At 37.9% G+C, this 14,868-nt stretch overlaps 1 protein-coding gene across 2 annotated transcripts; it reads right to left on the minus strand.

Moving 5' to 3' along the window:
- Positions 1–1,016: 1,016 nt before the first annotated feature.
- On the minus strand, positions 1,017–7,724 carry LOC112274323 (uncharacterized). 2 transcript variants are annotated; one of them, XM_024503718.3, is made up of 16 exons: positions 7,205–7,724; positions 6,991–7,060; positions 6,593–6,889; positions 6,306–6,473; positions 5,991–6,104; positions 5,720–5,778; positions 5,416–5,482; positions 5,119–5,170; positions 4,904–4,996; positions 4,375–4,458; positions 3,510–4,156; positions 3,162–3,233; positions 2,688–2,768; positions 2,061–2,401; positions 1,731–1,953; positions 1,017–1,555 (listed from the first exon to the last, which is right to left on the minus strand). In XM_024503718.3, exons 1-16 carry the CDS (start codon positions 7,378–7,380, stop codon positions 1,388–1,390), a joined length of 2,712 nt encoding a protein of 903 aa, XP_024359486.1. In that variant the 5' UTR covers positions 7,381–7,724; the 3' UTR covers positions 1,017–1,387. The 2 variants fall into 2 exon arrangements, with proteins under 2 accessions (XP_024359486.1, XP_024359488.1); XM_024503720.3 differs by having other exon boundaries at positions 1,731–1,908; positions 7,205–7,711.
- Between the last annotated feature and the right edge of the window lie 7,144 nt (positions 7,725–14,868).

A 14,868-nucleotide genomic window follows, 5' to 3' on the forward strand; every position in this document is an offset into this window, starting at 1 on the left:
TGGGCTTGCAAGAATGTTGAGCAAGAGGTTGTCATAAAAGAACATGCCTACCTGATTTCACATTTTAAGAAGATGCTTTGTTAGAAATAGAATTGTAGTTTGCACTATAGGAAGGTCCTCCACCCAATTCGATATTTTGAGGTAGTTGTTGACTTAAGTCAGTGTTGTAAGGGAGTCATTTATCCAATTTGGCACCATCAAAGTACCGTCATTATTATTTAGCCTTGCAAAGAGGTCTTGTATAGAAGTTGTTGGCACCAAGAGTCCAACATATAGTGTAGATGAACAACATAATTTGGAGCTTGATCAACATACATGAATCTTAAAATTACAACTCATGAATGGCCCTCATTTTATATTTGAGAGCCTATTTTTGTATTAACCTTAAATTAATCCATGTTGCAATTGCTGCAATTGTCAATCCACACAAACCTCACAAATTTGTAACATATTTTGATATTTTACCTATGGCCTATGCAATCCCATGGTAAAGAAAGGTCTTAAAGAAGTTGTTGGAAGATGGAGGATGTATAAGATATTGTTTAGAGATGAGTAGAAACAAGGAAGAATGGTGGATAAAATTAAACTTGAATACAGTGAAATATTTACAACTAAATGTTTGAATTTTTGTTGCCTCATCCACACATTTACATATGTAAGTAGTATAGAATTAAGTGAAGTTTGAAAGCATTAACAAGTGCCACACATCACAATTTTGTAAAAGTAACTCATCACCAATTGGAATTAAATTGGTTACATGTCCAAAATGGATTAAAAAAATCTTTATCCAAAACATTTATATAAATTCTGTTTTTGAGCCAAATTGTATGAAAATACTTGGAATCTTCCTGATTTCTATTTCCCTTCTATAGCATTATTTTTTTCCATTTTTACACCTCCTGAATATACGCAAAAATACTTGAAAATGGGTTGCCTACCTTAGTCAATGTTTTTAGCAAGACTAGGTGATGTCACACAAGCCGAAGTCCAACGAGACAATAAGCTTAAAACAAAAGTACATGAAATCGAACTTGTTATTGTCTACAGAGAATGAAACTTCGTGAATTACACCAATTGTGGGAATATTCTAAGCTGTATGTTCTCCTTGTCCTCTATTCTTCACTTCGGTGCCAGAAGGTCACCAAAACAAGTGAATCTAAGGCTCTTTCCCAACACCCATGGAAAATATAATGCCCTCTTCGGTTCGTGAACGACTCTATGCTACGTTCGATCTGCAGCTCCAGCTTAATGAGTGCCACATACTTTAAAAGGGAGCTTAAACACCTTAAACACTTACATACGTGGCGTGTGCAAGACGTTCCAACTGTTAATTAGTCTTCCCTTAAAAGCGAGTTGATTGCCAAAATTATGTTATAATTTTTCGCGCTCATAGCCCTCGTTTGATGTATTGCAGCTTTACGAGTTCAGGTGGAGAATTGTTGTATTGGATATTCCCTATCTTTTTAATTTGCGAAGATGATGAATGTAGAGATCCAGAGGATGATCCTCCAACTTCCTGAAGGTGTAGATCGTCTTTCTTGTGATCCGTATAAACCTGAATTTCCCAATGGAAGTAAAACAATTGGGTTAGTTCGGTAGCACCATAAACTATTGCTTATATCCGCCTAGAGTTATATTTCTTCGATGGCAATTATCTTTATCAATACCTTGCAGCTGCTGAGCATATCATGTTCTACAAGAACGAATAGGAGACCACAATTGTTATGTACCTTCCTCTCTTGCAAAACATAAGGTCGGCTCATCACGGTTTTTTTGTTGGCCGTTAATCTAGCAAGTATTTCTGCTTCTTCCTGCCTCCTAACATTCTGGCTTCTCTCCCATGCCGAATCACCGTCTTGTCTAACACCTTCATGCCGACCACTTCTATGTTGGAATTTTTCTCCTTGGCTAACCCCATTGCCAAACATCTGAGTTAATTCATATCCGAGGTTGCTGGTGCAACAAGCAAAACAATGTTTTGTCAGAACGAAAAACAATCAATTCCAACGACACTTTCTGGAACTGTGTAATAGAAGAGTCACGAAAGATTGGGAAAATACTTCGGAATTGTTTGCTGATGCAAGGCTGAACTGTTATTCATTTCACTGCCCTTTAATTTAGATTCTGCGCTACGTTTAGCTGAAGGAACAGAATTGGCATGGAATTCTAGTGTTGCCGCCAGTGTGCTCTCGGCCATCACGGCGCGCTTTTCCATTGCTGCTAGTTCTTCTGCTGTTCGCTTGCCAACTGTTTCTAGAATGCTCTCGGCCGTAACTGCCCTTCTTTCCATTCCTTCAAGCCTTTTCTCAGCTGACATTGCTCGCTTTTCCATTGCTTGTAACCTGCTCTCTGCCAACAGTGCCCGCTCTTCCATCGATGCCAGTTGTTCTACGGTGCTTCTCTGAATATCAATTTCAAGAAAAATCCTTGCACATCAGTGACTATCGAAACTAATGGAAAAAATGAACCTGCAACCTTTGGACACCATGACATCTAACCGCTTAGTAGACTTAAACAAGGAATAAGAACAAGAGCAATACAAAGCGGACTGGTAGAAGTTATCAGTAATTCCACTTTACCAAGTACTAACAAAATAATTTCATTGCAAGAAATCGCCTAACTTTACTTCAAGTACTCGAACACATGTGCAGACATTCGAAACAAGAGAACAGATCAAAGGGTAATACCAGTGCTTTATTAGCAATTTGTAGATCCTCTTCTGCACGCTGGCGGGATTCCTCTGCCTTCTTGTGTTCTAGCACATGCGCCTAGAAGATATGATCGATGTGAGGACCATCACAATGGAGATTCTCTCTCTTTCACACGAAAAGGATTTCAAGAAAAATAATAAGAGCAAAAAACCCAGGTTGAGGGACCTATGTTCAACCCAAGCAGCAGAAATGATTCAGTTACTCGCACAGAAACATCCGGGAACAGCACTAAGGACCACCAAGTTCTACTACATGAAAATTGCACAGAAAATAGAGAGCATATCATGAAACAAAATGCATTTCGTTATTTACCTTACACTCAACTACCACGCATGCAAGTAACTGCTGAACTAAGCTTGGCTGATCTCCGTATAAGAATCATGATGACATGCTTTCTATATTCTTTTGATCCTGAAACTATCTGCTACGAAATCTGATTATTGATCATACCTGAGTAATGGTTTCCTCCTGGTTGGCTAGAGTTTCTTCTAAATGAGCAACTTGCGCCTTCAATTCTTCCACCTACAATGTTTCTTGTCAGTTTCATCTCAAAACCATTCACGTAAGCAGTCAGTGCTTGTTGCTTGGTACATTGAAAGTAACCTTATCAGATCTTCTAATCAACAATTAAGGGTTACCACCGCTATGGTACAGAATAAACAGACGTTTGTCCTTTTGCATTTTTGAGATGATGAGCACCAGATTATGGATTCCTGCTTCTGTGTCAGGTAGTCACATTAATTTACAACTCCTTTGGATAACAATAAAATGGTTAGTGTCATCTGACTATCTTCGTACCTGTTTATGCAGATCGAATATCTGTGCATCATCGTATTCAATTCTTTCATCGATTCGTGAATATGATCCAGACTTGAAGCACTTTGAGGTATTAAGTTTGGGTTGGAAATTGCGGAACATTGAGGGACTGAACAGGGGTGACAATAAGCTACTATCCACATCGTCAGCATATTCGTAGAACTTTGGAATACTAAGTTGGGATTCAAAAATACCCCTCTCTCGATCCTCTGCATCATTCAAGGACTTTTGGCAACTGAATTGAGAATCCAAATCACTACTATTTTCATCTTCTGCACCACTCAAGGATCTTGGACTGCTAAGTTGGGGCTCTTCCAAAGGAATCTTCTCTTCATCCTCTGCGATATTCAGTGAGGATACTGCAGGAATTGAGGTCTCGTGTGATTCAATCGTCTCTTGCTTGGCCGCCTGAGAAATGCGCCATTGTCGTAAATCTAGTGATCTCTGATGGAGAGAAGCAATCAAAGCAGGTCGATGTTTGCTTCGTAGTTTCTCGAGCTTTTCGTCATCAATCATTCGAAATTCAGTACAGGCTAGTATGATAAGTTCGTTGCTGTCGAATGCAGTCTCACCCATTGATTGCAACAATGATAGAACTCCTTCGTTGTCACGTTGAATTAACTCATCAGCTACAAACATAAGATAAAACAATTAAACCATTTATAGGTGTCTCCTATCTCGCAATTCCTTAGTAGGAATCATTCGATTTACTCTGTAACATGATATCACTTTTATGACCTGCAGTGCAAAAGAGATCAAGAGCTACTACTCTCAATCGGTCATTCACATGTAAAAGATCATTCAGGCAACACCAATCAAAAAAATTCAATAAACGAAGGGGATGTACCATGCGTCTTCAAGAGGGCCATAGCAGTTCGAAACAACATACTGCGATCTCCTTCATACAAAAGCACGTCCCAGACCCTCAAGACTGCAATACGCCAGATTTGTCGCAGAAACGATCAATTCTTGATATCTGATATTGTAGCGGAAAAACGATGAAGCGTAATCGCTTGCTTCGGAAGTCAAAAACCTCTTGACGTGAGAGGCTGAAATTCACATCTAATCAAACTCTATTTAACAACTAAAATAATACTCCTTGCGTCACAAATTAAGTTACTAAAGAATCGTGACACAAGTTGGGCAAAAGTCACGTGATAAAAAGTAAAAAATAAATCAAAAGATGCTAATCATTAACACTAGCACCAAGCTTATGGTGTCATTTCTTTTAAGAAGATACTGTGATAAGAGTGGCAAAGAATGTATTCGACAAGATCGGCATGTCATCTAAGAGTCCTCTGGACGCACATATGTGAAGATAATATTTCATTGAGCAAGTCCAGACCAACAGAACTATCTTAAATGAGAGATCATACCGCTTTCCCAAGGCAGAACGTTCACAAAGATAGAGAGAAACCAGGCGCCACTAAACCACGAAACCTCCACATCTACAGCTTTCAAATGATCCGCTGCGAAGGAAACACAGATATCAGCAACTTTGCTATCACAAAATTACAAGGTTATTATTTTATGAACAAAATCAGACAGTTCTTATCGTATGTATAAGGGACATATAAAACAATTGACTCACCTAATTCAGGAATGTGATCGAACACTAGTGACGCAAAAACAAGCTGATCTATCTGATCCACAATCACCAAAGTGCAGTGCAATGTCTCCAAAGTTAGATACAGAGTACCAATAAATTCCATTCGAAAATGGTTGGTTCGTGAAGCTTGTAACATATTAAATGCGAAAAAGAGAACTAACGAGGATAAGGAAAATCAAAATCAAATTAACAAAAAATAAAATAAAATAAAATAAACTAGAGGAACAAATGAAGAAAACCAGAACAAAAACATGCGGTAACTAGTAGTAGCGAACCAACCTGCGCTTCAGCCATTTTCTCCGTATAGTAACCTTCAAAATAGCCGTCAATTAATGATGTCAATGTCCTGAACAAGTTGTAATGTCCAGTGCACAAATGTTAGCCTTGAACGCTCATCAGGACCTGCAGATTTATAAATGATTCTACGCGCATCATTAAAAGCTAAATCATTCAGAAAGACATAGAACCGCTTCACGAGTTGATTCGCAGTTTACACAGGAGTTGTCGATGTAAGAAATGGTTTTAGAATATATTACATATAATTGAAAATGATGATACCAGTGAAATCTGTATGAAAACGCACCAAAAAGCATCTTCTTCGGGCATTAAAAGAAGCAAGAGGGCAGCAAGAAAATTCATTGCCTGCATTGCAAGCATTTCAACAAGTTTGAGGGCCATTTTAGAAAGATGCTCATGTGAAGCACACATCCGAGTGTCGTTGGCGAACATAGACAAGACTAAAGTACCTTCGATAACGGAATCAAAGAGAGGAAACCCACGTCAGCATAATCATTCAATGAACCTCAAAGGCACTCAAGTTGTACTGTGATTGGACATGGCGAAAGTACAGGCACCTGACAGTATCCAACGGAAGGATTATGTCGTGCATACGCTGTTAGGATACGCCTAAGCTGGCCCAGCCCATCCTCTTTAAGCTGAGGATGACCAGGGAATGTCCTTGATAGATCCTATTATCACACCAACACTAACTTAGAAATCTGCATTGGGTTATCAAGTAATTATTCAAAAAACAAGACAAAACAAAACAAAAAAACGAATCCAAATCTAAATCCAAGTATCAGCTTCGCAAGCACAATGAAGCACAACCGCAAAGCATGACCAAAGTCCCGGCCAAACATAATTAATGAGAAACATAAGACAAGAGCTACCTTCTCGATTTGACTAGCCCACTTCTCTAGAGGCCGTGATTTAAATGGAGGAAGCTTGTCCTCGTAGGATGCATCACTAGGCTCGGCACCTTCTGCATCTCTACCAAGGCGATCATTGTAGTACCCTTTTACGCGTCGTTGCTTTGCACCCGAAAAAATCTGCCACATCTGTACTCACAAATGTAACACAAACTTCAACACTCAACATCGAGGTATGGAAAGGATTATTAGAACTAAAAAAAGATATGTAATAATAAAAATAAATCAACACTCTTGCTGAATCAGACCTCGCCTCTCAATCCTGATGGAACGCCGCCCCACACAAGAGTTCGGAGCTCCTCCGCCCAATGACACGCTCCAATATTACCCCCATCTTGCACACCATATCGTCCTCTACTATCAGACACTCCATCTTCAAATTCATTGTTCTCCTTTGCTCTTTTCCTCCAGGCCAAAGCCTCCTCAACAACCCACCATCCAGATTCCGCCTCGTCAGTTGCGGATTCAGCTCTACCACTGCCACCGGGATCGCTGTACGTTTGAAGGAATTGAACCCAGCAGTCCAACCTTGCAATTTCTTCCAACTGTAACAATCGCATGCCGGGGGGAAAAGAAAATGTTAATGAAAGGCCTTGGTCCAGTGTTCTCGAGCATAAAACACTAGCGGCGACACTCAAAGACGCACCTCAGACGTTTTCTGGTGCTTGAGGTATTCCTCCAAATGCTGCGGCCGCACTTTGAAACCAAGTATACTCCTGCAACAATGCACCGACATTTGAGTACAAAGAACACAAGAGGCCCTTCTTGATTCCAAAAGAGTCGGCGAAAGGACACAAATCCCACAACTACAGGCAACAAATCCCCCGTCCCAGAGCACCACGACGCTCCCATTCACGTACCGATCCTCCATTAACCTTTGATCCGAGGTCGGATCCAAGCTCGAATCCGAATTCTTTCTTCCCTTCGGATATATCTTGTCCATTTTCCATTTCTCATTCTTCCCCAACAAATTTTTCGCAAAGTCCTTGGCCTTCCCTCTCCTCCCGACCAGGCCAACACGCATTCCAGTCGACATCGTTACCGCTACTCTCAATCCTCCTCCTCCTAATCCTTCATCAATCTCTGCGCGTCAATACCAGTCTTCTGCAATCGCTGCTACCAACCCAATACTGTGACAAATCAAGGCGTGCGCACAACCCCAATGCCTCAATGCGGGATCCAATTCAACTGGCCTGGCTCGCACGAAGTAGGTCTGCTCCTTACCCTTCGCACTGCGTCAACGAAGCCTCGACGCGGACCAGCCAAGCTCTAACCAGTGGCTGGATTCCTACTAAGCCCAACGCGTTGGGAGGCATTGATCCCAACAACCCAGAAAAACATAATCAACCCACAAAACAACAAACAATATGGTAACGAGTAAAGAATTGGCACCGCGTTGCTGGTGGGGGATGCAGAAATGGGCCACTTGACCCCCTCCCTCATACCGGGGAACTGTATCCCACCGCGGCATGCCGGGTATGTCACGCACAGAACCTGGTCTTGTGGAGGCACAAGCTTCCCTTCTCCTTGTTCCGGTTCAAACATGGCATGCGCACTTTCCATGCTGAAATTAGTGGTTGTGTGACTTGGTACTTCGTTGGTACTTCCTGCAAACAAGATATTCGAAGTTAGATATAAAAGTGTGAAAATTAAAAAAATCATAAATTTGTTTTAGTTTTAGATTCTTTTATTTAAGTAAAAAAAATGTGAATAAGAATTTTGAATTTGAAACTTTCTTTTTGTTTTAGGAATAGTGACAATTTGAAAATTTGAATTATTTAGTAGCTTGATTTGGAAAATTCAAACAAAGATGATATATTATAAAAATTCTAATCAAAGAATAATATTTTAAAAACCTATGTGATTAGATTGGAGATATGTAGATTTTTAAGAAATTAATACTTTTCATAGGATCTATTTTTAAAAAAGAGATTAGAAACCTAGTTAGTTTTGCAAAAGCTCTATTAAAAATAGATTTTTTAAAAATAAATAGTTCGTAAGTGTTTTCATAGATCTTATTAAAAATATATATAAAATGTATGTAATGGTGGCAATTGACTATCAATTTATTAGTTTTTTTTTATATTTTTTAAATTATTATTAAACGCTTTTTGGATAGATAAATTTATATTAGGTAAAAATAATGAGTTTATTGATTTCTCAAATTAATATAAATAAATAAAAATTTGGCATAAAAAATATGAAATTAAAAGAATAAAAAATATAATTAAGTATATGTATTAATTCTTTATAAAAGAATTTAGACTAAATATTGAAAATATAACACATCAAAAATAAATCACATTATTTATTAAAATAATAAATAAAAAAATGATTTAATACATTCACATATTTTAATTGATTTAAAAATTTTAAAATTATGTACTTTTTTAAAAAAAATATGAATTTTTAGAAATAATATTTAATAAAATTAAAAATAGTCTTATAATTGATAAATTTAAGTATCAAAATTATACTTTTTTTAAAGACTTTTTAAAAACATAAGCTTTTTTTCTACAAAATGATTCATTTTGTATAAATTCTATGTTTCCAACTCTATTTTTGTATCCCATTTTCAACTATTGTCCCTACTTCAATCCATCTAGTTCATCTCAACCCACTCTATGTTCAAACCCTACTCCCATCTCCACCCTCTCCATCTCCACACTTAATTTTATTCTTGTCTCTAATTTATTATAAGTATGTATAATTTTAAAATATTATAAAATATTAATAAAATATTATTATATTAAAAGTAGAGATAGAAGTAGAATTGAAAGGAAGTGCTAGGGTCAAAATGGAGACAATGGTTGAGAATGAAGAATGAGAGGTGTAGAATAGAAAATGATTGGAGATATGGGACTTGTACAAAATTAATCATTTAGTGGAAAGGAGGAATGTGGCCTTAACAAGTCATTTTTTTATACATACATCTTCAATATAAAACAATTTAAAATAAAAACTTGTTAAAACAATACCTCCTTTTCTACTCCATGATCCATTTTCTAGATGTCTTTTATCTCCAATCCTATTCTCAATCTTTTTTTTTTTGTTCCATATTCTCTACTCTATTTGTCTTGACTCCACTTCAATCTCATTTTGTTCATCTCTACTATATTGTAGCCTTGACTTCATTCATGTCTTAAAAGTTTGAAACTGAATAGTTCAATTAGTTATTTATTTTCTTTAATATTCAAATAAAATACCTCTTTGAAATTAATTTATCAAAATTATCTAAAATAAAAAACTTTCACATTTATTTTTAAAAATAATAAATAATACTTAAATATTTTTTATTTTTTTAATAAAAGAATATATTAAATAATTACAATATAATTTTATGTCTATATTTTTATTTGAATTAGGTATTTATTATATCTACAATTTTAATTAAAATTCTATGAATTTTAAATAAAATATTTTTATTACACTTGTTTACTTGAAAATTTAAGAAAAAACCAAAAGAAAAAGAGTCTTGATAGATTCCAAATCTAAAAATGCATTACAATACACAAGCATAAGCAATGGTTAGATGGATTGCTATCTACTTTAAAATCCAAGCCATGTAGAGGTATGTTAGGGACATAGTCCTTAGACCTTTCTAGAGACAAGTTTCTAGAACCTTCTAGAAAGAAGTCTCTAGAAACTTCCAGAAGATTCCTTGAATATACTCTTAGAATATTCTTCAAAGATTCCTTAAAGATTCTTTGAAGATTCCCTAAAGATTCCTTTAGAAGGCTCTAGAAGATTCTTAGAATATTCTAGTAGATTCTAGGAAGTTACTTGAGAAGCTTCCTAGCTCTTGGGTAGTTGCTCGAGAAGCTTCATAGTTCTTGGGAAGCTTCTTGATGCGCTTCCTTAGAATCATAGGCCACTAGTATATATAGGAGTCGAGGTTGAAGGGTTCTTCAGTCTCGACAACACATCTCTTGAAGCTCTAGCTCAATTCTCTTGGCGTTGCTCTTGTACTCATCTGATAATCTAGTTCTTCTCATTTCTTCTTGAACTTCTTGTTTAGATTTCTTGTTTGTATTTTTGGTCCGTGACAGTTTGTCGAGACTGCCTTTATCTTAATATCAGAGCTGAATCCTTCTTGTTTGAGAGCGGATTACTCCTCTTCTTGAAGGTATTCTAGCGCTTTAGGGATTGCGGATTACCTTCCTTCAAACTGATATTTTCTCAATCACAATATCAGAGCTTAGTTCTTTGAGGCAGAGAGTGGACTACCCCTTTCTTTGGAGATACTTGAGCATTCTAAGGGTTGCGGATTACCCTCTCTTGGACTGATATTAATTCCTTCTTTTTGTTTAGCATAGCTAGTAAAAAAGACTGTTAACATCGATTTCAGAGCTTTGCCTTCTTAATAGAGTGTGGATTACTCCTTTTCTCGAAAGCATTGAGGCATTTTTAGAGGTTGCGGATTACCCTCCTCTAAAACTGAAATCGTTTAGTATTTTTTTTTTTTTCTTTCTTTTCTCCGAGTAGGTTTTAGTGACAGATAGTACTACAATTTTCTCCAAGAGACTTAGCAATTTCTTCTTCTCTCAAAATTTTAATCCATCTATTCTCTAAATATGGAAGTAGACCAGGTCATAGAAAGTGCATCTCGACAAGTAGACAATAGAGTGGCAACTCTTGCAGATCTTTAAGCTCTTATGAATAGTGTACGAAAGGAGATTGCATTTCTTCGCAATCTAAGTAAAGAACCTCAAATTGATCTAGTGACCGAAGAAGCTAGACGCGAAATTCATAGCCTACAACAAGAGATTATTCGACTGAGAGAAGCAAGACATGTATCATATACGACCCCTATGGATACTTCAAGGATTAGTACGAAAGAACCAAAAGCGAGTATGCCAGACAAGTTTGACGGAACAAGAGCCAACTTTCGAGGTTTTGTGCAACAAGTACGGCTTTACCTACGCCTATACCCTTCTCGTTATCCGAATGGATTTACCCAGGTTGCTTTCATAGGTACTCTTCTATCAGGAAATGCTCGCTCTTGGTTTGCTCTACTATTGGAGAAGGATTCTCCAATATTGTATGACCTAGAGGCTTTCATAGAGAGACTTATTGCTGCGTTTGGAGATAGCGATCGAGAAAGAGTGGCTGAAAGAAAGATACAAAATCTGCGACAAGGATCACGTTCTGCTGCAATCTATGCTGCAGAATTTCAACAGCTTACATGTGATCTTGATTGAAATGATAAGGCGTTCATGACACGATTTCGATATGGACTGAGAGATGATGTCAAGAAGTTATTGATCACCATGCGTAAGGCGGATACTTTAGAAGAACTTATATCTCAGGCAATTATTTGTGACAACCGCCTCTTTGAATTACGACAAGAAAGACGATCAGGCTGGAGAAATGATGGAGCATATGCTACATTTTCAAAAGGTCCAGAGAATCACTCCACAGATCCTGAACCCATGCAAATTGATGCGGTATGTTTCAAACCCCTCACAGTTGAGGAAAGGAAGCGACGGTTTGAAGAAAACTTGTGTTTATATTGCGGAGAAGCGGGCCATAAAGCTGTAGATTGTCGAAAGAAACAGAAGCCTCAAACAACAAGACTCAGGAGTACAAGCATGCAGGAAAACAAGGACGCCCAGCCACAATAGGGACCGTGCGGCTGGACATCTCAACATCCAAAATTAATCAAGGTCCCTTTCTCTCAGCTCAACCTTCAGATTGTTTTATGGTACCTTTACATCTGGGTATTCAAGAACTACAAGTCGATGCTTTATTAGACTCGGGTGCATCCGCTTGCTTTATAGATGAAGAGTTTGCCAAGCTTCACAATATTTCTCTTGTAAAGAAATTTAAGCCTGTCCATGTAGAAGTCATAGACGGACGACCATTGTCTTCGGGCAATGTTATCCATGAAACTAAACCATTGAAGGTAGGTCTTGAAAACCATGAGAGCAATATTGTGTTTAATGTTATGAAGACCCCTTCATGTCCTATCATTTTGGGACTATCTTGGCTTGATTGATATAATCCATTGATAGATTGGAAGTTGCGGAAAGTGACATTTCCAACAAACTCCTTGAAGGTGGAATCTGCCAAGACAATGTCTAGAAACAAATCCTTGTTTATAGGTGCAAGGGCTTTCATGAAGGAAGATAAGCAAAATACACATCTTGTCATCTTCGCAACTCTGACTCGAAAAGATGCAACTTCGACTTTGGTTATTCCAAAGCAGTATGAAGAATTCAAAGATGTCTTTGAAAAGAAGAATGCTAATATGCTGCCAGAGCATCGACCCTATGACTGTGCCATTGAATTGCAAGAAGGAGCACAACCACTTTTTGGACCAATCTACAATTTATTGCAGACAGAGTTGACTGAGTTGCGGAAGTACATTGATGAGAATCTAGCCAAGAACTTCATCCGTCATTCGAAGTCGCCAACTGGGGCACCAATCTTATTTGTGAAGAAGAAGGATGGCTCACTACGGATGTGTGTGGACTATCGAGGTCTCAACAAGGTGACAAAAAAGAATCGCTATCCACTGCCTTTGATCTCTGGTCTTCTAGAACAACTTGGACGTGCAAGGATCTTTACAAAGATTGACCTGAGGGGAGCTTACAACCTAGTGCGAATTAAGGAAGGAGATGAATGGAAGACAGCGTTCCGAACAAGGTATGGCCATTTTGAATACAATGTCATGCCATTTGGTCTTACTAATGCTCCAGCGGTCTTTCAACACATGATGAATGACATCTTTCGAGAGTATCTAGACGATTTTGTTGCCATCTATCTAGATGATGTTTTGATATTTTCTAAGAACGAGGAAGAACATGAGAAGCACGTTCGTCTGGTACTCAAAAAACTACAGGAGCGAGGACTCTATGCCAAATTGGAGAAGTGCTTATTTCACCAAACTGAGATGGAGTTTTTGGGATTCATCGCGACTACGGAAGGCTTGAAGATGGATCCAAAGAAGGTGGAAGCAATCATGACTTGGGAAGTTCCGAAGACAGTTAGGAACGTACAATGTTTTCTTGGATTTGCTAACTACTCTCGGATCTTCATCAAGAATTATTCTCAAGTTGCTGCCCCCCTCACTCGGTTAACATGTAAGGATAAGCTCGAATGGGGACCTATCGCAGAAAAAGCATTTCAAGATTTGAAGATGTGTCAAGGACAAGAACTCGATGAAAGCTAAAGAGTAAGTGAGACTTTTCTCAAAAAGAAATAGGACAAAATAGAAATATGTATATTAAGAAAGAAACTGGAATGGCTATTGCCAAAATACAAGAAAACTAGAGACCCTTGAAACTAGACTAGAAGCAAGAAAGGAGTTGACAAGAGTGAAGAGGGCTTCACTCTTGCCTCTATATATACTATCTAACTAGAAGCCACGTGGCGATGTTCTATAAGACCTCCAATATATGTTGACTTTCTAGGCCACATGCCTTTGCTTGCAAGGCAAGTTTTCTATGGATGGACCACGTAATTAGCTTGTTCTTTAAGCTTCCAACATGCGTGGCACATGGCTAACTTGTTGACCAAGTTTCTAACCTAAAAGTCAACTATAGACTCCTATAAAGTCAAAGCAGCATCTATGAAGCTTCTAAGAAGCTTCTCTAGAAGATATTACACAATTAACCTACTTTTATATACTTTTATCTATTCATATAGGTAATTATATGTATGTCCGTGACATTACCCCCCCTTCTAGGGACGAGTTCCACGAGGAGCGGTGATTATATATTGAGAAAATCTAATATGCGGCGAATTGTATTTGCTACATACTCTGATCTTTGTTCTCTTCGAAGATAGTTGATGGGTCCTCTTAGCCATCGATAGTGTCCCATTCCAGGGCAAGAAGACCACCCTGTTATTTGATCACTGTTGAGGCCTTCATAACTTCCTCAATCTTGTCTCTTTTATAAGAGAGGTTTTCATCTTGGTTTTGATGGATGTCGTTGATGAAAAACTTTGACTTTAGTTGATGCATTTGCTAGATTCCTGGATGGCTCCCATGTGCGCTCACTAATATCATATCCGCACCAATGAACAAGATATTCCAGCTTATTTCGGCGTCGCCTTGAGTCTAATATCTCTTCCACCTCAAATTCTTCATTATTATCTACTTCTATAGGAGGCGGTGGCATTTATCTTCTTCCTTGTATATCCACTGTCTTATATGGTTCAAGAAGAGACACGTGTAATACAGGATGGATCTTCATTGACTCCGGTAGATGTAACCGATATGCAACTGGGTTGATCTGTTCAGAAACAGAAAAAGGGCCAAGCCTACGATAGTCCAATTTGTCACAAGGTCGAGTGGTCTTGATATTGCGACGAAGTAGCCATACCTTATCACCCACGTTGAGTTGTGGTTGCTCTTTACGATATACATCTGTATTTATCTTTTGTCGTTCTTGAGCTTTCTTCAACTGCGCCTTCATTATTGCATGTAACTCTGACAACCGATTTGCCATATCTTCTGCTGCAGGATTATCAACTTTTGAAAAATCAAAAGTATCAAGTCGTGGATGATAGCCATAAT

This window comes from Physcomitrium patens, chromosome 21 (genome assembly GCF_059467195.1).
Source record: "Physcomitrium patens ecotype Gransden chromosome 21, ASM5946719v1, whole genome shotgun sequence".
NCBI classification, from domain to species: Eukaryota; Viridiplantae; Streptophyta; class Bryopsida; order Funariales; family Funariaceae; genus Physcomitrium; species Physcomitrium patens.

What these genes read in the sequence shown, in the direction of transcription:
- LOC112274323 (XM_024503718.3), bottom strand. Translation starts at nt 7,380, where the DNA reads ATGTCGACTGGAATGCGTGTTGGCCTGGTCGGGAGGAGAGGGAAGGCC. An exon ending in CTTCCGTTGGATACTGTCAG is followed by an intron (nt 5,779 to 5,990) that starts GTGCCTGTACTT and finishes CTTGCAATGCAG; the next exon opens with GCAATGAATTTTCTTGCTGC. An exon ending in CCCGAAGAAGATGCTTTTTG is followed by an intron (nt 5,483 to 5,719) that starts GTGCGTTTTCAT and finishes CAACTTGTTCAG; the next exon opens with GACATTGACATCATTAATTG.